The sequence below is a fragment of the Monopterus albus genome, unplaced genomic scaffold (genome assembly GCF_001952655.1).
Source record: "Monopterus albus unplaced genomic scaffold, M_albus_1.0 scaffold160.1, whole genome shotgun sequence".
In the NCBI taxonomy this organism is placed as follows: domain Eukaryota; kingdom Metazoa; phylum Chordata; class Actinopteri; order Synbranchiformes; family Synbranchidae; genus Monopterus; species Monopterus albus.
The window spans coordinates 687,532-710,399 of record NW_018128040.1 but is presented as its reverse complement, the minus strand read 5'-3'; the positions used below and the strand labels follow the sequence as shown (position 1 = coordinate 710,399).

Sequence of the window (22,868 nt, the reverse complement as noted above, 5' to 3'; positions counted from 1 at the left end):
GGCTGTTTGCACTGGTGCTCTGTGTCTGGTGTTTGCCCTCTGCTGGACATCTCGGACGGTGCACTCCTACTCCAACACTCGCTCTCTCCTCATGGCAGGACAGGCGCTCTACCCAACCACCCTCCTGCTACTCACCATGGCTTCTACAGGTAACGGTGGTGCACTTCCCGGCATGCATCAAACACTGGTTTACCTGTGCACGTGCGCACACACACACACACACACACACACACACACACACTTGTACTTCTATCTATGTAAGGGCACTCATTGATATAATGCATTCCCTAGCCCATCACCCTAATCTTAACCATTAAAACTAAATGCCTAACACCTAACCCTTAGTGTAACCCAAACCTAATTCTAACCTGAACCCTTAAACCAAGTCTTAACCCTCAAAAAAGTGTTTCACAGTGTGAGGACCAGCCAAAATGTCCTCATTTTAAACACGACCTCACTTTTATTGATGCATAGACTGCTGTTGTTTTGGAAGCTTTTATATACATTCCAAGTAAAGTAGTAAATTAAGTAAATAAAGTACCCCCATTTCCAGTTCACCTCCAAAAAGCCTTTTCCTTTGTGTAGTTTATGTCAAGCCCCCACCTTCTGAAATTCTTATATAGGCTGCTGCTCATTTACATACCCTGCAAGGCAGCAGTTTTTAGAGACTTTTTACTTTCCTTGAAATTGCAGTTCATTATCATACAAACTCTTATCTAAAGCTCCAGGCATGTAATAATCGACCTTAATGACTTTTTTTTGGTTCCCTGCGATGATACTTGACTTATACTTCTCTTCTATCTGCAGGTTTCTTCTTCCTCCTGAGCTGGTCTTTTTTCACATATCAGCACCAGGAAGAAATCTGTCAAGACTTCTCTGGCCTTGGTTCCTCCTATTGGTTAGGGGCTTTAGGATGGGTGCTGCTGCTGGTTGTGGAGATGATGGTCTTTATTGCTGAACAAGCTGTTGTGCCAGACCTACTGCCAGACTTAGAGAAGGCTCTGGAATCAGAACGGAATTCCTCTCAACTTAAGGCTAAAAAAATGTTATTACATCGTTTGACCCTAGTATCACACTGCTAACAGTAAAGGCAACAAGACTGAAAATGTATATGTCAATGCCTTGAATGGAGTGCATAAATTAGGCAAGATGAAGAAATGTGAATGTGTAAACTACACATTATTGTGCACAGACTCGATGGGAAACCAGCAATTCCTCACTGCTTTATAGATCTATACAACCAGAATGTATATTGATTAACTGTTTTTGGCTAGAGGAATTAAGATTCTCGGAAACCCGAGAGTCTGTGGTGGTCATTCTCCACCGATACAGACAGAAATAAAATAAAAACACTAAGAACAAACAATATTGGCTGCGAAACTGGGCACAAAATGCAAGAGGAGACTGTTCTCTGACAAGGTGATGGGTGTGTGTTTTGAACCTTTTTAAGTTCAGCAATGTTTTGTCCAGGTTTGCATCTGGGCCAGCAACAGATATAGGTTTTAACTTTCAACTTGTAGCTTTACTTGAAAGTTTGAGGAGGTGTTGCAGTGTACTTGATGAAAGAAACGGCACCATCGAGTGATGACGGAGTGGCATTTTTGAGAGCAATTATCAGCAAAAAAAATGTCTTTTATTTTAACAAAAATAAAACTTTAGTTTGTTGAAATGTGAACTAAGACTGTATGGATGTGGATAACAAAATCTACTGCATGCATGTTTAACAAAGTTTTGTGTGACTTTACTGAACCTCTGCTGTCCAGACAATAAGCACCCTAAATAAAAGTTTTAAGATTAAATCCTTTACAGTGTTGCCGTCTTAAAGGCCCCATGGTTTAATCTGAGATTGGGAACAATTTAATTGCAGACACATTTCTCTCACCTTTCAATAGGTGAATCCCAGTTCCTTTATTTTATTGTTCCTCGAGCCTGAATCTTTGCTCAACCCAGAAGTCATTCTGGTCCGCCATGGTGAAGGACATCCCAAAGCTTTTATTTCTGCTCTAGGAGCGAGGGGCCTGCCCGGAGGAGCTATAATCAAAGATACACAAGTATGTCCTTTGCAGAAGCCTATTACAGATTGACATGGCCCTTTATCAGAAATCAGTTTGTGATTGGATGTCTTCACATTCGGGCTTGGAGGAAAGAACATCTCATGTCAGTTAAAACATCCTTGGTTCGTTTCCCCTCACAGTTTGTCCTTGCATCTTTACTTTGTATCTTACATGGACAGGACTAAGATTCAAGAAAAAGATGCAAGTGAGGTCAACGTGGATCCAAATTAGGGGAACTGGGATTCACCTGCTGTGTCTTAATCTCATCCATGTAAGATGTGAGCAAAAGATGCAGAGAAAAAATTCGAGGAGAGGGGAACCGAGAAAACACGTTTCATGAAACATGAAGCATCCTTCCCTCTGATTCTTTACCTAAAACTTCCAATCACCAGATGATTTCCAATGAAGGGGCATGTCAGTACATAGAAGACTTCCACGAAGGATGCTTTCTTGTACCCTTGCTCATGTCTCCTCCAGGCAGCCTCTTCCATCCTTGCTTCTCAGAGTAGGAATAAGAGCTCTGGGACGTCCTTTAAGATGGCAGACTGGAACAACTTCCAGGTTGAGCGAGGTCTGAGTAACGATCTAATAAGGGAATTAGGATTTACCCAGTATCCTGTAGTTGAACACTACTTGGACAACTGTCTACCATCAGCCCACCAGGAGTTGCACGTGTAGTGATGCAGAGTCTTTGCCAGCCAGTCCTACATCTGTCTCCTTGTTGAAATACTTACCTTGTGCAGCTCCAGTGTACACCTTCCAGCCCTGCAGAGAGCATTTGGATCACCAGACAACAGATTTCTTCCAAAGTTATTTACTTTTCTCTCACACATTCCCAGGAGGAGAGGAAGCACTCAGATGCTGGACTGCTATGTTTGTGTGCTCAACCTGCCAAAGTGGGGGAGAATTAAGTGGCTCTGGCTCAGTTAATTGGGTGTTAATCAGGTGTTGCTCTAATTAAAAGGCAGTTCCACCCTGTTGGGCGCTGGTAATGAGTTTGTTATTAAATCCGCTGAGGATTTTTGTCTCTTTTTCAATTTACCAACAGGGTAGTGCCTAATTGCTGTGTAAATGAGGGGAGTGTCCTTGAAGGTCGTCTTGCATCAGCACGCGGTCCATGAACAGAATTGTTCTAAAGAGGTAACCCATTCAAACTTCAAATCCATTCAGTTCACTGTGTTGACCTCTTGTGTCCAGCTGTGCCTCCCAGACTGTTTATTTTAGTTCAATACTAATTTTTAAAAGGAGCCTCTTCAAACCTCATTTGCTAAATGAAGAGAGTCAGTAACCTGATTTCTTTTGTAAATAAAAGTACTTTTAAAATGGATTTTTCCTTTCATCTAAAGATGCTTTCATTTGGACCAGTATATGCTGTCTGGGCCCTTGAAAGCATGTGGTCTTTCATAGCTGCCTGCGTCTCATAAACAAACCCTTCACTTTTCACCTTCCATCACCACAAACACTGCACCTTCTCCTTCCTAAGAGAAACAGACCAAAGGTTGAGAATCCCTTCAGAGAAAGACAGGCCAAATCAATGCCGAGATAGAAAGACAAAGATAGCGAGACGTTTACTGTAGGCACAAAAGAAGAAATGACAGATGAATGGCCTGATAGACGCATAGAGATTGTGAGTGCTGATTATTGAAGGGCATTTGCTACAGAGACATCAATCAGAAAATGGCACAATTGAGCAGGCTGCTTGCTTTTACTCACTGCATCAGGCAGCGTATATAGTGGGCTCACCGCTGCTCTTCATGTCAATTAGAAACCAATTATACAGCCATGTCCTACTAATTATGCTGTGCCACCACTATGCCATCTCCCACAATAAAGTGTTTGTTCCTCTGGAGTCCTGTGAATCTATGCTTGTGTTAGGTGAGATAAATAAATAAACTTGCCAGCTGCCAAAGCAAAGCATCCTTAATCTGGTTTTCAGAGCTGTAAGTTTATACAGTATTTTGAAGGGGAAGAAAAAGAAAGAGAGAACAGCAAAAAAAAAAAACAAAAAAAAAAAAACAAAACAAAAAAAGTTCTTTTCTCTTTTACCTTTTGGTGGTGCTAGTGTAACGCTTATTGCTTTGCCTCTTGCAATGAAATCTGGAGAACTAAAGGAAAGAACTGCTTTGATTTGAGCAATGAAATGCAAAAATTAGCGCATGTGTGTGTGTGTGTGTGTGTGTGTGTGTGTGTGTGTGTGTGTGTGTTTGTGTTTGATTTTTATTTGTAAGGTAGACAACATGTGACTAATACTGTCAAGCATGTTTCAGAGGATTTTGAGCTCAGAATGTGCCAGACTGCTTAATAAGTCAAGTTTTATTTGGCTCGTTCTGGGAGTATGATGAATTATGAAATAAAGCGACAACTCCACGCTTTTTGCAGCTTTATTTCTCTGTGGTTTACATTATTCACTCAGAACATTTGTAACTTTTCTGACAGGTTAATGCTGTTGGGTTCAAAGTGAAGACGGAGGAAATATGCAGAGAGACAAGACAGCAGAGAAAAAACAGACATAAAGATGAGAGGAGGAGAGAACAAACAAAGGGGGAGAGAGGATTTGAGATGTCACAGAATAGTTTTACACCGTTCCTGAATTCTGTACAGTACTGCATGGTGTCAAAGTTTGATGAACTTTGTATCTTTCTCTCCCACCAGCCCTCGGTAACCCTGAATTATCTGATGAAGTCAGGGCGGTTTGACCACTGTAGTATTATGCCCTCCACTACACTGTCATCAGTATAAGTAGAAGACACTCGTTGAAAATGGAAAAGTCAGGAAATTTGATGTCTGCAGTCCGACAATCTCAGAAAAAGCAGACAGAGGGAGGGAGAAAGACAGAGGGTGCATGACGATGCAGGGAGAGTACACCTTGTGTCCTTCATTCGCTTTTCTTGCAGTTCACCTCACCTACTGTATAGAATCTCCAATGAGACATTGCTCTGTATAACTGACATCCCACCCAGACCACCCTGCTGATTACATTTGTTCTGCAGAACTGAGTGCAAAACAGACATATGAAATGGAGAAAAACAGAGCGTGCATCAGAAAAAAGAGTTTCTTGACTATTCTGCACTGCATTAGAGAATGCAGATGTCTCTAGTATTTACATTGCTTGGGGTTTTGGTATTTAGACTTGTAAATCACAGTGTATGAACCATATCTGCCCGTTGGTACCCTTGTTCATAAGTGGTGTCATCTAGGACATCTCAGTCCAGACAATGAAGCTGTAGTCCCATTCTCATCACTCTATTCATCCCTGGCCAACTGTAACCACTCCCTTCTCTTATCTATGTGTGACCAAGGAAATTAAATTACAAATATAATCACTTGGCGCCAGTTTCTTTAACAGTGTGCCTCTGTTTTGCATATAGAGTGTGCTTGCTTTGGGGGCACGTTGTGTGAAGTTACTTATTGGCCTATTTACGATAATGGGATCTGCTCGACTAGTGGAGTCACACACACCTATTCACAATGACAGTGAATGGCACAGGGAAGTGAAGTAAGGGGAGGCTGTGGAAAAAAAATATATAAAAGGCAGACATGGAGACATGGTTACAGCCATCTTGGGAAAAGAATTTTGCATGGGTGAATAATCTAAAGAGCAATGAGGAGATCTGTGAAAATGAGCAGACAAAATAAGCACTCAGGCTGTGAAACCACTCCTCTGCTACCTAGTGCACTAGGTTTACTTTTATTTGAATTCTAAGTGCAAAATGTATGCATTATATAGTGTCCTTTCTTGAAGGAAAAAAAGTTGTTTCCTTGCATGCACATTACTTTTACCACACTAATGACATGACTCTGGGGATAGCATTGTTGGCCTGTCAGTTGCTTGGTCAGTCCACTGCTTTGGTCCAGACAAAAATATCTTAATTGATTGATTGCCATAAAATGTATTGTAGACATTCACTGTCCACAAATTTTAGGGATCTCCTTACTTTCCATCTAGCACTACCAAACAAAAACTTTGCACTCCTGTGAAATAGATCAACATCTACACGATAGCTTAGGACCCACTTTTGAACATTAGACACCCATGGTTTCATCCAACTGTTGGATAAACTGCTATGAAATCTGGTGTAGACCTCACATCTGAATGAACTGTAATATATTTCCTTGTCAGGGACCAAGCAGTAAGGCAAAAGACACAGCTTCCAAAGTTCAAAATAAAGGGCTTTTTATTAACCCAAAAGAAAGAAAAATACAAAATTAACATCAGATAAATTGGGCCCTAAAAGAGGTCAACAAAAGATAAGGAAACTCAAAATACAGCAAACCAAACTGTCTAATACAAATTAACATAACTTGACAAATAAAGTTCTAACATAAACTACCAACAAATAAACAATAAATTTCTCCCAAACTCCCCCCTTTCTTGTATTGGGCACTTGGTGCAGTCCAGGCCTAGTGGGAAATATTTAAACCTGCTGCTTCCTCAGTCCAATCCTTTGGCTGAACTGCCATAGTGCCATCATCAGATCAAAATTAAAATGGTCTAATATATTTTGGCTCAAATAACTGCAAAACTAACGACTATTCCATGAGCTCCAGTTGAATGTTGTGCTAATTAGCAAGCGTTAGGATGCCAACATGCTACACTAAGATGAACATAGCATCATAGCATTGTTCAGGGGTAAAAATCTGTGTGTGATGTGTCCAAAATTGAAAAGCACTTGTACAAGGAGGCCAGCCAATGCAAAACTGTATTAATACCTTCAGATCTACTTAGCCAAGTAGGTGGATGGCCTATTTACTCTCCCCTCCACCTGAAGGGACCACATGTTTGTCTGTCCCTTCCTGAGGCATCTCTTTGTTTTGCTGCACTGAAGAAACGTTAAAAGCCCCTGAGTTTGGCTCAACTGCTTGATTCTCTCTCAGTGTACTTCAATCCACAGACTACATATGACTGTGAAAGGAGATGGGACTTTCCAAACTGTTACCCTGTATTCCTCTTACTGTGCTCATAAAGCGCACAGCTATCATCATCCTCACCACCAGCAGGTTGCTGTGAGAGATCACTGTGGTAAAATAATAGCTCCCCGCTGAATCATGTGAATCACTGATATGACTGGTTGATAAATACTCCACCACCCAGGCTCTGGCTTCAATAGTCATTTCTCTCTCCAACCGGACTGGCTGCCAAATCACAACAGCCTTTATACCCAGGTCCCCAGATATCCACAGCATCCTTCACAGCCAACCCTTCACCTCCAATAATTACTGTACTCTGTAAGTTGGGTTTAAGACCAGTCAATCTAAATCAGCCCTGAATCGTGTGTGTGTTATGGTGTCCATTGTTCTCTTGTCTGAGGTCTGGCAGAGCTAGTGCAGAAAAGGGCACAGCTGTCCTGGCATTTTCTATAATGGACTTTTTAGTTAAAAGACAGGGAAATAATAAGCAGATCTACGTGTGGGAAAAGAGCTCTTTGTGTTTGGCGGGAAGTTAAGACCAGGGACATTTGGAGGTTAGAGTTGACAGACAACAGCGCTGCTCTTTTCACACTCTTTGACACATAATGGAACCGGTTTTTCTCCCTACATCTCTCCCTAGTGGCCATGATTTGCTCATTACATTGATGGAGGAAGGCTGGGGGAGGGGAGCGGAATGATAAAAGGAAGAATGACCAGTCAAGAAACAAATGGTCTGAAATTTTGTGCTGTGAATTCACTAGTGTTCTCATTTCAACTGAGAACTGTATCCAAGTAACCCACTTATTAAGGTGCTGAACAAGTTGCCTCCCTGCAAGGATGCTGAACGTTTGAAATCTCAAGGACTTGTTTGCAAACTAGTATCCCTCATCTGACAGACCTTCTGTGTAAACCGGCACCAGACAGTTTGAGAAAAGAACGCTAATACATGGTTAAACACAAAACAGATCAAATGAATAGATGTTTACATGACTGGAGGTCCCCTGACATCCAGTGGGCTGCTCCTCAATCAGGGAAATCTACATTTAATTAACACAGAATTAAAGAGCATTGTTATTCTGATTAAAGACACTGGTCTTGATTCCCCACTTTACTCCAGTTCTCCTGAATCTGGCTTAGGGCTTAATTTTATTTGGTTTACTGCAAGTGGCTCAACAGCCATCTGGATCGTTAGCTCAAATGCAGGTTTCACTTTTCACTATGCTGTGAATTCCAGCACAGTCTCATGCTGTAGTCACATTGCAGTCTCTACATGTTATTGACCTCTATATGGCCAATCTTGCAGTCTTTTATTTTTCAGTAAAAGGGTCTTAAAATGGGCAGTCAGTTGCTGTAGCTTAAGTTGTTTTCTATATTGTCAAATTCACCAGAACAGAAGACATGAATAAACCGGTTCAAAACCAAAAGAGCATAACTCTACTGCACCTCAGGGAAAGTTATAATGTGAAATTTAGATAGAATGAATACAGTCCCAGGACTATCGAACAGAATGAAACTTGGATAGCTAGACATGGAAGATATTGTGGTGTCTGCCTGTCAGTAGCTTCTGGGGGATGTTATTTGCAGAAGCTGTGATGCTGTGCTTTGACTCTGCTCTCTGTTAAAGCTCCATCACTCAGGATGAGCTCACAACAAACTGAGCCACACAGGGTTATGCGAGGCCTCAAGACAGCATCGCTCATCTCAGCTGTCCCCTGGCTGTCACTGTGTCATTATAAGCATGCAAACCTGTGGTATAGTGGGGAGGGGAGAGCCTGTAATTAATCGCCTCATTGGAATAATCACATAATTGATTATTAACAAATCCAGAGGTGAGAGTGAGGGGACATGGTGAAACAAAGGGAAATAAACTTTGAGAAAGAGAGACATGGGGAAATGAATGAGAGGGGATTTGAGTACTGGGGTAAAGGGTTTGTTCTGGCAGGTAGCTTTGACAAATAGTTTTTCATTGAAGTGTACCTCTTTGAGTGTTAATTTACCAAATCAATGTCTTCAGATGAAAGATGGAAGGGGCCGATAGTGGAAGACAACTCACTGCGAATTAGCAGGATGAAGCTGAAGAAGTTATTGAATGTGCTATAAAAATGCAATTAAAAAATGTGCATACCTTATGCTCAGTATATTGCATAGCACAAATATGAGCGAAATGCCCTTTTTAACCTGACTACATTCACAAAGATGTTTACATTCTTCATGACATTTAGAAATATCATGCTGCACTTTTGGTTGGTCTATATAAAGGTGGATGACACTGACATTTTATAACCCCAGCTGACACTGGGAGAGAGGCAGGGTACACCCTGGACAGGTCACCAGTCTATCACAGACCATGATGGCCAGTAACAGTCTGGATGATCCTGGATAGTCGACTATGCTTCTGGACACTGTTGACATAGGGCTTCCTTTTGGCACAGTACAGTTTTAAGTGGCATATATGGATGTAACTACGTATTATAGTTTCTGACACAGGTGTGCCAAAGTAATCCTGATCCCATGTGGATATATCTCTTATAGAAGAGTGAGAATTCCTGATGCAGTGCCGTCTGAGGGAAAAGGAGAGCAACAATCATCCAGCTTAGACTTGACCCTTTATGCACTGAGATCCCTCCAGATTCCTTGAATCTTTTAATGATGTTCTGCACCGTAGAGGGTGACGTATCCAAATCCCTTCATATCTTTCTTTAAGGAACATTGTTTTTAAACATGTCAATGATTTGCTCATGCATATGTTGGCAAACTGGTGGTCCTCGGCCCATCTTTGCTCCTAAAGTGCTCGGCCTTTCCTGGATGCCACTTTTGTACCAAATCATGATCCGGCCACCTGTTGACATCACCTGTTTCAAATGAAATCATCATTTCATTGTTTTACCTCATTACTGGCCCTGAAATGTAACAGTCCCAACTTTTTTGGAATGTGTTGCAGCATCAGAATTGAAGTGTTTATTTTGAACAAAGAATAAAATTGATGAGGTATCACATCAAATAATGTGCTGCTGTATTGTTTTCAGTGAAGTACAGGACACAGATGATTTACAAATCAATATTTTCAGTATTTTTTTATTTTACATACCGTCCCATCTTTTTTGATTTGGAGTTGTAATCCCTGTGAAGTAGATATTGATGGTGCTACAGAATTCACTCATTGTCCTATTGAATGTTTCTATAAACTGCTGCCTTTTTTGAAGTTTGGCTTACACAGTTCTGTATTGAAGGCTTGATCTCCTCCCCCCTTTTGCTTGTCACAATTGTCATTCTCTCTTGTCTGTAATCAGCACTAAACATTCTTGAGTTCTCCACTCTCAACTAAGCCTGTTACTCCATGCAGCTTCTTTACTCAACACCATTACTATATCCTTTTGCTCTGTTTCACCTCTTGCACCTTTTCCCTTGTTTCTTTTCTCTCTGTGTCTCTCAGTTTTACACACACAGGCCCAAAAGTGAAACGGGTCTAAAGTTTCTCAGGGATGGATTAGAAGGACTATTTCATATTTATTGGTCTTATTCCTTGGTGCCACCTACAGTACACACCAGCACAGACTCACAGACATAAATGGCCTCTCTCGCTTAACCCTCAACCCCCCCACCACCTTCCTCGAACGTTACCATATTCTCACTCATTCCTCCCACTGCACCTGCTACCTTCTCTCTCTCTCTCTCTCACATACACACACACACACACACACACACACACACGTTGCTCACTGATGTTATTTGTATTCATCACCCCTATTCCCCAGTGCAAGGTGTAAGTTCATTGGTGCATTGCAAACTCCTGTATGTCCTCCTAAACTGCAGCCTCTATAGTCCCCCAGGATCTGCCCCTCACATTCATAACACTCTGTTCTGTGCCAGGCGGCTGTCTCCACATGTCCTCTTCCCCATAAATCAGACTGTCTTTGAGTTGATCAATAACAAGTCAATTAGCAGGCACGGAGAGATGAGGGTCTCAGAGGGTCACAGCTTGTTTGTCAGGCAGACATCTGCAGCTCAGTCCCTGTCTGCCAGGGAGCTACAGTAGGTCTGTCATTTACCTTGGAATCATGTGGCTACCTGGCTACCATAAATCTAAATATCAACTCTAAATAGTCTTGGGACATCTTGCTACAATCCATCATTTGCTTGTTCTTGGATATGTAATGTATCAAGCTCTGTGTACTTAAAATCTCCCAGCTGTGTCTGATGGATTTGCACAGTTAGGGAGCAGCACGTTTTTGCTTTAACTTTTCTGTGTATTTCCTCTTCAGCATTTCTTGTGAATATATATGCTTGTCACAAAGAAGCAAAAATTGCCTCTGTTGCTATCTATGGACACACTTGACCATGTGCACCAAAAATAAGCCGCAAAGCCTGCCAGCATTCATCCTGTTCCCATGTTAAGCTGACAAGAGTGGGAGCAGCCCAACTGTTGTTTGGTGCCCACTGACTGTGTATCTAATGACTTGGCTAGCAAATCCTACGCACCAGCAACAGGATCCTGTGGTGAATACACCAGATTAATCCCCTGGATAATTACAAACAAGAATGATCTTGGGCAAATACTCCCCACACCTACTGAGACATTACATCAAATGATGCTGTTTAATTAAAACTCAGGCTTAATGGTGACAGAGAGACAGCATTCAGAGAAATGAATGAAATGTGCTGCTTTGGTGCCGACATTTCACATAGAGAGACATAAAAAGTACAGAGGTAGACAAAATGACAGTGATCTAATATATACAGCACTATGTAATTTTCTTGAAATAAAACAAGAACAATTTAACAAATCCAATTTAGGCAGTGTAAACGTGGCCGCTTTGTGCCTCTGTACGTTGCTTTAAAAACTCATTTATCCTGACACTTGAACTACTAATGCACACTGCTAATTGGTGTTCAACCTAATATGAGTCCCTTGTGTCACTGCTTTTGTCATTTTGATTCATAGCAGTCAACACATGAATTGCTGGTGCATCAGTCACACACGGCAAGAAGATGTGAAGCTGAAAGAGTTCTCAGTAATAGAGTAATTAGAATGACAATAATAACAGTCATTATTATTATTACTACAATTGCTTTTATTTCCTATCTTTGTTCATTTAGTCCTGCTCTTTAAATTTATTGTCACATATTTTGGCGTCTTTATTTTTGTCCTTTACACATACTAGTCTGTTGACACCAGTTTGCTAATGTCGCCTTTTATGCTTAACAAATCATATTATGGTTTACTTCATGAAAATTACAATAACAGGCAGTTTTCTTAACACCCTCACTAGTGACCTTTGAGTTGGACACCTGAACACATACAAACATATAAATAAAGACCATCAGCATGTTTAAGAAGTCGCTATTGCACTGACTTGTAAAGGTTTGTTTTTAATCAGCTACGGCTTTTATCAAATGAAACTGACAGTTTCTAGAAATTTGGTCTTGGGGCAAATTCTTTTTAGTGTCACTATTCTAACAGTATTTTAATATTTGGCTGATTTTTGTGTCTGCTGTGTCTCCTCAGTAAGTTTAACATTGGCTCTCCTTCTGTGAGAGCGAGGCCACCTGGATGAGGTGAGCCTGCAGATGGATATGAGATGAGAAAGGGGAGATCCAGGTGACACAAAAAGTGTCTCCAGCTGATGATCACTGTGGTGTGGTAGAAAGTTGTTTGTTTGGAGTATGCCGTTGAATTCTGTACATGCACATGTAACTGTGTTTTGGGGTTGACCTGTTTTTTTTTTTTCAACTCAGCTGCCTGCATCAGGTGGCAGGAATTGACTGTTGGGATCCCCACAAAGGAAGGGTATAAATACAAGACACAAGGAGACAGACAGGAGCAATCCCACTGTATGGAGACAAGGCTCCCAGTAACAGATGCTCAGGCTGTGACAGATTTGAACGTATATTGCATATGTAGAGTGTTGATGCCTGGCTCCAGGGCTTCCCTTGTGCTCCCATGCGAAGAGGACCCTCAGGGGAGCTGACGCCAGCTGAGACTGAAAAACAAGGTAAGAGCCCAGCTGACACTCATGCACATAGGCTCAGCTGTTTGTCTCAAAGGAGAGTTCTGCATATGAAGTACACAGAGTGTTAGGAAATGAAGGAGGCTACCAGACTCAAGTCTGCCAGGGAGAAAACAACACTGAAAGATGGCTAGATGGAAGATTCTACTGTGTGTGCACTATCTGTGTGCAATGGTAAGCCTCAGCAGTGGATGTAATAGTTTCTAAGAGTGTTTGATTGCTTAATTGTCTGAACTGGTAATGAAACCTAGATAGTATGAGAGTAAATAAAATAGGTCTGTCACTGAAGCAGTATCATTGATCTTACATGTGCCTAATTATAAGATTACTTGGCTGTTGAAATATGACTCCTAAATTGAACAGTGTTGTGTTTGGAGTAGTTCTTTAGGATCTTTATTTAATATGTTGGTTTCTTATTTTCTTTTCCTTCCTCTTTGGTCAATATCTACAATATGTGTTATGAAATATGCTTCCTGTGTCTCTGATTTCTTCCCTGCATTTAAAATGCAGGGAGGCTCCCAGGGCTCTGATTCTCTCTCCACCCAAGAAAATGACTCATATAAATGATTGACAGCTGAGCGAGGATAAGGCTGCCCATTTAGCAAACTTGTGTGTGAAAAGAAAAACGTCATAATGGCTCCCTGAGCGCTGAGACTGGAGATGAGAGAGATGAAGATTTTGGTATCGATCCCGAAATGCTTGTCTCATGCATTTTACACAAGATTGAAATGCCACTTATGGTATAATACAGTACTCTGGGTCAGGCCTCACTACTCTCTCTTCAGTGGGATTTCAGGGTACTTGGTGTATAAATTCAACATGAATCAAGTAAAGCTGTTAGACTGTGTCATGGGCTCAATACTGAGAAGACACTGGGGAGAATTGAGGATTTGAACCTTCAAATATTTTCTCTGGCCTCTCGTGGATAGCTAAAATTTTGTAATACATCAAACTAAACCCTCTTCTCCTCTCCTCTTCTTTCCTCCCCTCTCATCTCTAGGGTCTAAGGTTTAAGTCACACCATGGCGGAGGAGAGCCTGGAGACAGATGGCCCCAGATCCTCCATGCCGGCTGAGCTCCAGCATCCCCACTCTAAGTACTCTCAGTGGAAGTTTAAACTGTTTAGGGTGAGGTCCATGGAGAAGGCTCCGCTGCCCAGCGAGTCGCAGCCTGAGAAAGGGCCCTTATTAGGAATCTCACCTCCTGCACCTCCAAATACAGAGTTAAATAATGGTGTTGGTCCAGGGAGTGTGATGAAACTGTGCCTAGGGGGGAAAAGTAAGGAAAATGTGGAGGGACCAGGCTGGAGGGTAGATATGAAACTGCAGGAAATGGACAACCACATGAACCAGCTCAGGTAATCACATGTCACTATAACTTTATAAACTACTCTAGATAATGTTCATTTCATTCTAAGAATTTGACAACATGTTTTTTCCTCTGCGAAGGTGTCTCTGCCGTCTCTGTGGGACAGCTCTGAAAAAAGTCAAAGGACCAGTGCATGATGTCCACGGTGATCTTGATGGAGCAAGCAAAGGCGCCCTGCGAAAAATGGGCTGCAAGTTCACAAGTTGGCCAGAAGTCATCCTCAAAGTCTTCAAAGTGGAAGTGACAGAGGACATAGAATCTGTCCATCCTCTTTCCTTCTGCCATCGCTGCTGGATGGCTGCCATACGAGGAGGAGGTGTGTGTAGCTTCTCCAGAATCAGAGTCCCTGATTGGAAACCCCACTCCTCCCTCTGTCACCTTTGCTCCCCCAAGAAATCTTCATTCCAGAGGACTGGGAGGAAGAGAAGGAAGATCATTCCCAGAGCCCAGAGTCTGGCAAAAAGAGCTAGAGGGGACCACTGCGACAGCATTGCTGTTGGTGAGAGGAGAGCTCTGAGACCATTCGGAGCCCATCACCATGGTCCTGTGCTCAGGGGCTGGAAGAAAGCCAGCATCCAGAGAGAGCAATGGGTGAGAAACATCACCCACTGTCAGAAAGACCACCTGAGTACCAAGCTGATCTCTGAAAAGCTCCCTGTGGACTTCCTCTCTTCTTTCACCTGCCTGGTGTGTGACCACCTCCTCTTTGAGCCAGTTCAGTCACCCTGTGGGCACCTCTTCTGCCACAGCTGTTTTATAAAATATTACCATGTTCTGGGACCTCACTGCCCGGCCTGCAACTCGTCCTGCACTCCTAATGATCTCACTCTGCCTGCCAAGGCCTTTTTATCAGCCCTGCATTCACTACCTCTGCTCTGTCCCAGAGGTGGCTGTGATGAGCAGGTAAAGCTAGACTCATTTAAAGCTCACTATCTAGGCCATGAGCTGGATGAAGAGGATGCAAACAAGCAGTCATCAGAACCTGACAGCTACCTGCTAGCCAATAAAGGGGGACGACCCCGTCAGCACTTGTTATCTCTAACCCGTCGTGCCCAAAAGCATCGGCTGAGGGATCTGAAGAACCAGGTAAAGGTGTTCGCAGACAAAGAGGAAGGTGGCGACCTGAAGTCTGTGTGTCTGACGCTGTTCCTGCTAGCGCTGAGATCTGGGAATGAACACCGGCAGGCAGATGAGTTAGAGGCCATGATGCAAGGTAATTATGAGGTTTTTGTTTAATCAACAAAGCCATCCATAACCTGGGAAAAGGGACACAAACAGATAAAAAAAAATGTGATAGTGTTTGTTCATTATTATTTCTGCATACCTCTGAGGAATACAGTCATATCATAAAGAAGAGTTGAAAAGTTCACTATTGAGGAAAGAAGAAAAAATACTCTTTGATTTTGATTGAAAAGCATTTCATTACTGTCCATTTCCGTCACCGCTGTTGCACGCTCAAACCCTTCCTGACTCTCTCCCCTCTCACTCCCTGTCTGCTTGTCTGTCAGTCTCTCACAGTCCCTTTAATGCACAATAATAACTCTTGTGAAGGGGCTGTTAGAATCAAAACAACATCAGAAGCTCTTGTATCTACAAATTACACAGACAGCACCATCCTCCCCTCTGGGGAATTGAAGCCAGCTGGTGTCTGTTTTCATCTGCAGCCAATACATCACTTTTGCCAGCTTCACTGATTCAACCCTCTGTCCCCTTATAACATGGGGAAATTAGGAAATACTGGATTTTGTAATTGTGGGCTTTTGACAATGACACATTCAAATTTGGGTGTTAAAATCCAGATTCTCTCTGTCTTGTAGTAGAAATGACTCAAAATGCAGGATATCAAATGGAAAAATGTTAGATCCCAGTTCTTTTCAAAGCACAAGAAATGGGCGTCCACAGTTTGGTATTAAATAGTTCTTTTCATGACTCAATCCTTTCCTCTTACTTCCTTTTATATTTCTGTTTTCATTTTGCCTCCTTTTGAAACTTTGCCTCTTTTTATTTTCTGTCTCTCTGCAGGAAGAGGCTTTGGGCTGCACCCTGCAGTGTGCTTGGCCATTCGGGTCAACACTTTCCTGAGCTGCAGCCAGTATCACAAGATGTATCGGACTGTCAAAGCCACCAGTGGCCGCCAGATCTTTCAACCCCTGCACAGCCTCCGAGCTGCAGAGAAGGAGCTTCTCCCTGGCTTCCACCAGTTTGAATGGCAGCCAGCTCTCAAGAATGTGTCTCCATCCTGCAATGTCAGCATTATTAATGGGCTCTCTGGATGGGCTTCCTCAGTGGATGACTCTGCAGCTGATACCATCGGTCGGCGTTTTCGCTATGATGTGGCACTGGTGTCAGCATTAAAGGATCTGGAGGAGGACATCATGGAGGGGCTGAGAGAGAGTGGGATGGAAGACAGTGCTTGCACCTCAGGCTTTAGTGTTATGATCAAGGAATGTTGTGATGGCATGGGTGACGTCAGCGAGAAGCACGGCGGGGGACCGATGGTTCCTGAGAAAGCTGTACGTTTCTCTTTCACTGTTATGTCTGTCTCTGTCCTGGCGGATGATAGGGAGGAGGAGGTTATCATTTTCACTGAGCCAAAGCCAAACTCAGAACTATCCTGTAAGCCCCTATGCCTGATGTTTGCAGATGAGTCAGACCATGAGACACTCACATCTGTCCTGGGGCCTATAGTTGCAGAGCGTAATGCAATGAAAGAGAGCCGACTCATTCTATCTATTGGCGGATTGCCTCGCTCCTTCCGCTTCCACTTCAGAGGCACAGGATATGATGAGAAGATGGTGCGAGAGATGGAGGGCCTGGAGGCCTCTGGGTCCACATACGTCTGCACTCTTTGTGACTCAAGTCGAACAGAGGCCTCTCAAAACATGGTTCTACACTGCATCACCCGCAGTCATGAAGAGAACCTAGAACGTTATGAAATATGGAGAACCAACCCCTTCTCTGAATCTGTGGATGAGCTGCGAGACAGAGTCAAAGGGGTCTCGGCAAAGCCCTTCATGGAGACCCAGCCCACGCTAGACGCATTGCACTGTGACATTGGCAATGCCACTGAGTTCTATAAAATCTTCCAAGATGAGATTGGCGAGGTGTATCAAAAGGTCAATCCCAGCAGGGAGGAACGGCGCAGCTGGAGGGCAGCCCTAGATAAACAGCTGAGGAAGAAGATGAAGCTCAAGCCGGTAATGAGGATGAATGGGAACTATGCCCGCAGGCTAATGACCCTAGAGGCTGTGGAGGTGGTGTGTGAGCTGGTGCCCTCAGAGGAGAGAAGGGAGGCCCTAAGGGAGCTTATGCGGCTTTACCTCCAAATGAAGCCTGTGTGGCGTGCCACCTGCCCGGCCAAGGAGTGCCCCGACCAGCTGTGTCGCTACAGCTTTAACTCCCAGCGCTTTGCCGACATCCTCTCCTCTACTTTCAAATATAGATACAATGGAAAAATAACCAATTACCTGCACAAGACTCTGGCCCATGTGCCTGAAATAATAGAGAGAGATGGATCCATAGGAGCCTGGGCCAGTGAGGGTAATGAGTCTGCAAACAAACTGTTCAGGCGTTTCCGGAAGATGAACGCACGTCAGTCAAAGGCCTTTGAACTAGAGGACGTGCTGAAACATCACTGGCTCTACACCTCTAAATACTTGCAGAAGTTTATGGAAGCTCACAAAGACTCTGCCAAAGCTCTGCAAGCTACCATTGACCCAGTGGAGATACAGGATGAAGAGGATATGTCTCTGGAGTTGAATGATTTTTGATTTTTGTCTTACTTGAAGTGATAACCTTTGATTGATTTTGCGATTGCTGTATAATCTGTTGACTGCCTCTATCAGTAATAAGGATTTGTATATGAATTCTTTATTTACTTTCTATTTTCACTGATTGATATTTAGAATAACAGGGAAATGGTGAAATTAACATTTTTCATATTTCTTGTGATTACATTGTCTTTGTATAATTAAAAACACCAGTTATTGTTGAATTTTCCAAAAGGATTTTCTCCATGAAATAACAAATGTACTGTTTTACATTCAAATGGACAAATTTTCACAACTTTATGGGGAAAAAAAACATGTTTACACAATGTTTTAATGTGTTTTTACTTGTTTTGAATATTTACTTGGATTAGAGCTATCTGGTTCTAAACATGCATTTAGCCTCCTTGCTTTGCCAGTTACTACAGTACAGTGCAAAAATGGGACAGCAGCAGAATATAGACATAACATAGAGGTTACTTTTCAGTTGCTCTTAGCAGGAAAGTTCCTTTTTTAATCTTTGCTGTATGTGAAATATGGTGCAGTTTATTGTACTGCAAGGATGTGACACATTTATAAATTTATATAGCGAGGATATTTATGGAAACAGATGAAAGTGCTGTAACTCTTGGAGTAAAACTGTGTTAAAAAGAGCACATTTGTGGCCAGTGCATTAATATATCATTTGAGCTGGAGCAAAACACAATCACAGAGACCCAAATGTTTTTTGTTTCATGAGTGCCCTCTGAAAAAGATTTCTTTAGTGCTTTATCGTGAGATCCCTGAGGGGCAGAATAGATGCCAGGTCACTTTGAACCAATTGTTATCTCTTTCAGGTTTTGCACAGTGGAGCATGGATGATACTTATTTAAATCCTCCACATATAATAACGCATATACTGACCTTTTTGTTGATATATAAATACAGTATGGTCCATTAGTGAGCTTAATGCCCCATGGACTCTCTAGCAGGAAGGGATTCTTCTTAAATTCTGTTTGTGACCTGGCTCCTTTTCTCTGCTGATATTTCTTCTTGCCACGGTTGACAGAGTAGAGGGATGGGCTAGAGCTAGACAGACCTGATGTAAACTGATTTGGTGGCAACTTTATTTGTTTGATTGATTGATTATATTGTCTTTTTCTGCTCTTACCATTTTGAATTGTGACAGGCAATTTTGTTTTCTTCTTTGGTTGAATGTTTGATTTGATTTTGCTGTCATAGGTTTAACCCTGAGAAAGATGCACATTTCATTGGACAGTTGTCACAGTTGTACAACTGCATTGTGCTTTGAGTGCGTTATAGTGCAATGTGTCTTATATGTGTTCTTTGCTGTAATGAATTGCATTTCCACAGTAATGGATGGTGGGTGGTTCATAAAATTCCACTTGTTCACTTTCATATCTATTTCCTCATTTTGTTTTTCCATTCTACACTAAATATTGGGTAAACTGTTTACTGGAGTTGCAGAAGACTTTCAGTGGTGATTTAATTTGAATACCGAAGTTCCACTACTTTTCACATGCTGGTGTTATTGTTTGTCGTCTGTACAGCATTCACACATTTCTGCTGTATGTTCACTGAAACAGGCAATTTACCATTCTTTCAAAGAATTCAGAAGGCACTTTGTAATTTGCTGTCTCTTTTCCCATTAAAGAATGAATAAAGAAAAAAACTGACTTGGTCTTCTGATTTGGTTTTATTGAACACTTTTTAATTGATTTGGTATTTTATAATCGTATTAGTACAGAACGCATGTAAAGTTGGTCCTGGAAGGCAGCATTAACTTCTAGAAAGTGAAAACACAGGACTTTCCTTTAGGAAACCAGCATTTGATTCCTGTCTGAAACATTGTTTTTTAATTCATAACCATTCCACAACCTTAACTGAGTGTTTATTATTGTATCCAATGAAAACAAAGTTTGTCTATGCTTGTTGAAGGACTGGTTGTATAATGGTTTCTATGATGACAAAATTCTGGTAAGTGTGCCAGTGGAGGCGTCCTATAAGACAGATGACATACATTGTTTAGGCTGGAGAACTTGTTGGGAAACAGACGTGCTAAAACAATTAGGTTTTCTAACATATATAAAGAACATAAAAGAACTTCAATTTTTATTTTCAATTTGCATTTCAATTATTTATTTTCAATTTAATATGTTAAATATTTATCAACTGGGAATTTTTAGCTGCATTTGACACTTGAATGCAATGATAGAAAGTGCTGATTTTACCACTTATGTTCACTGTGGTTCTTGACTGAATCCAAATTAACTATTGATAAAAAAAAGCTAACTAGAAATAGAAACACTCACAACCTTTTTCGTCACATTAAAACTTTTGAATTAAACTGGTTAAAAAACAGAATTTGAGGCTGTTTGTTATTTATTTTCGTCACACAACTCACTGAGTGCACATTCCGTATTGCGTATTTTTCATTTATTAATCATCGGGTTAATTGTATAAAGAAGTGTAAAAAGAAATCGGCTTCACTGGGCCTTGGTACAAAGTGTTAATATAAAACTAGTGGAACAGAAAATGAACTTTTATACAATTGATAAAACACAAACTAGATACACTAAAGACAAACTTGGTAAAATATTGTTATTTCTTCAAATGATGTGGAAAATTATAATGAAAATACTGCATAGAGTTGTTAGACATAAAATTTTTTATTGTTTATTTTTTTCACACTTTTGTCTCACATTGAGAACAGAATAGCATACTAGGTATTTTTCATCAATCATTTATTCACTGAGTATAAGCATGAACTCTCCCTAAGAATCCTTAACAGTGGCCCTCTACATGCATCGTAATTAAAACTGTATTCAGACAAAAAGCCTCCTGAAGAAACTTTTCTTTGCAGGGGACATCTTGATTGTTGGAGGAGTTTTCCTGTCCTTAACTTTCATGGGGATGCGCTTCAGGGGCATGACTTGTCGAGGTGGGGTAATCTCCTGGTAGGGGAGGCCTCCATGGTCCAGGCAGAAGTATTTTTTGCTGCCCTGAGAAAGTCTGAGCAGCAGGGTCTCAGAGAGCTCCATGCACTGGGCGTGGACCCAGTGTCCACCCTCCCCTCTCGAGCAGAAGATCATGGCTGGCCGGTGGAGCTCCGTAGAGTAGTACGGCTCCCATGTGTTGGGGTCCACCTGACAACTCAGGCAGCATTTGATCCAGTACCCTGTTTGTGATTCATCCTCCTCATCTTCTTCATTGTAAGTATCCCCTTCTCCATCACCGCTGTCTTCCAGTTCATGAGGCTCACGACCGAAGTAAAGCTCCTCAGAGTCCTCAAGAGGAGTAGAGTCTTCATACTCTGTCGACCCCTGGCTACAGCCTAGGGTTGCTTCTTCCTCATTGCCTTTACTCTCTGTCTGGAAGCTCACCTGATAGAAGTAATGCATATCTGGTTGGGATGGTCTTCCCTCAGATGGTATTGCAAGTAGGACACTTCCCTCTCCAGCGCTGCCCCCAAACCAAGTGCGACTGTGAATTATATCTGGGGTCCACCTAGGTGGTTCTAAGGCCTCAAATTGGATCCCTTTCTCATCCAGAACCACAGTGGTGCATGCCATTCTTTTCTGGGAGTCTGACTGATACCCACCTAAGATGATGTATTTGTGAGCGGGACCCGTGCGGGTGATGATGGCACTAGAAATGGATATGCCAGTGTCCAGCGTGTCACAGGAAAGCAAGGGACTACCCTGCAGAAGCTCAACTTGCAGGCGAAAGAGTCGAGGGGGACGGCAGTCAGAAGCGAGTGAGTGACCTCCAATCAAGTAAACACAGTCTTCTCTGGCAAGGGCCAAATGGAAAGACTGTCCATCGCTGAGCTCAGGTAGAGTGTGAGCTGAGGAGCACCCAAACTCCAAGTTAAATAAAAACACCTGAGGAGGACAGTCCACAACACTGTTCCAGCTCTCTGTGGTCCGCTCTCCTGCCGGCATGTAAGATCTACCCCCAAATAAAACACAAGCTGTCTTTCCACGGCTTTGAACCATGCTCATTGTGTGACCATATCGGGCCCCTGGTACTTCTCCGACGAGTTCTTTCTCTTTGCAGCACAGGGTCAGTTTACGATTGCAGCCACGACTATCCATGGTCAGCAGGTACAAGCTAGATGAGATCTCATTATTTGGGGTGCGGCCACCGTGGATGAGATAACTCTCTGGAAGCCCATCATAGGGGTCAAGGCGACAAACAGCAGGACAACGTAGTGGAGGGAGGTAGCAGGAGTCATTGGAGAAGGAGATGGCCCTCAGCTTCATTTCGCCAGGTTTAATCCGGACCCCAAAAACTCCTGTCGGGCATGAGCGCTTGGGCCAGCCTTTCTGGCCAAACAGGAGAACTTCACCATCCAGCTGCAGCAGAGAGCAGCCAGGCTGCAGGAGGCCTGCACAGTTCACTGGAGTTAATGGTTGTAGGGTCATTTTCTGGCAGGTGCCTGTATCAAAACAGGGCAATAACACAAAAACACAGTGTGTCAGTCAGCTGTTGTTTTCATTCAGGGGTTTAAATTTTTTACTTCCTGTTTATTGCAGCAACATGTGGCAGACCATAATTCACATGAATATGATATAGACTACATAGACAGAATGTATAAATAGGAGTTTACATCATTACAGCTGTCTGCAAGTCAATATTTTTACATTAATGAATAAAGGTGTACATAATAGCTACCAAAACGAATGACATGGAGTTAATAACAGTGACAAACCTTAATAACTTACAACTACTACTGCTGCTGCTTATTATAATTTTAATAA

General features: G+C 42.2%; 2 protein-coding genes across 2 annotated transcripts; one reads left to right on the top strand and one right to left on the bottom strand.

The window, feature by feature from the left end:
* The first annotated feature begins 13,992 nt into the window (after positions 1–13,992).
* Positions 13,993–18,108, top strand: rag1 (recombination activating 1). The gene is made up of 3 exons (XM_020615225.1): positions 13,993–14,327; positions 14,419–15,551; positions 16,361–18,108. Exons 1-3 carry the CDS (start codon positions 13,993–13,995, stop codon positions 18,106–18,108), a joined length of 3,216 nt encoding a protein of 1,071 aa, XP_020470881.1.
* Positions 18,109–20,908: 2,800 nt separating this feature from the next.
* rag2 (recombination activating gene 2) lies at positions 20,909–22,532 on the bottom strand. Its single transcript, XM_020615222.1, has one exon. The coding sequence runs from the start codon at positions 22,530–22,532 to the stop codon at positions 20,931–20,933; it is 1,602 nt and encodes a 533-aa protein (XP_020470878.1). The 3' UTR covers positions 20,909–20,930.
* Between the last annotated feature and the right edge of the window lie 336 nt (positions 22,533–22,868).

Coding starts and splice junctions, on each gene's coding strand:
- rag1 (XM_020615225.1), top strand. CDS start 13,993: ATGGCGGAGGAGAGCCTGGAGACAGATGGCCCCAGATCCTCCATGCCG. Junction 14,328..14,418: donor AACCACATGAACCAGCTCAG/GTAATCACATGT, acceptor TCCTCTGCGAAG/GTGTCTCTGCCGTCTCTGTG. Junction 15,552..16,360: donor GTTAGAGGCCATGATGCAAG/GTAATTATGAGG, acceptor GTCTCTCTGCAG/GAAGAGGCTTTGGGCTGCAC.
- rag2 (XM_020615222.1), bottom strand. CDS start 22,532: ATGACCCTACAACCATTAACTCCAGTGAACTGTGCAGGCCTCCTGCAG.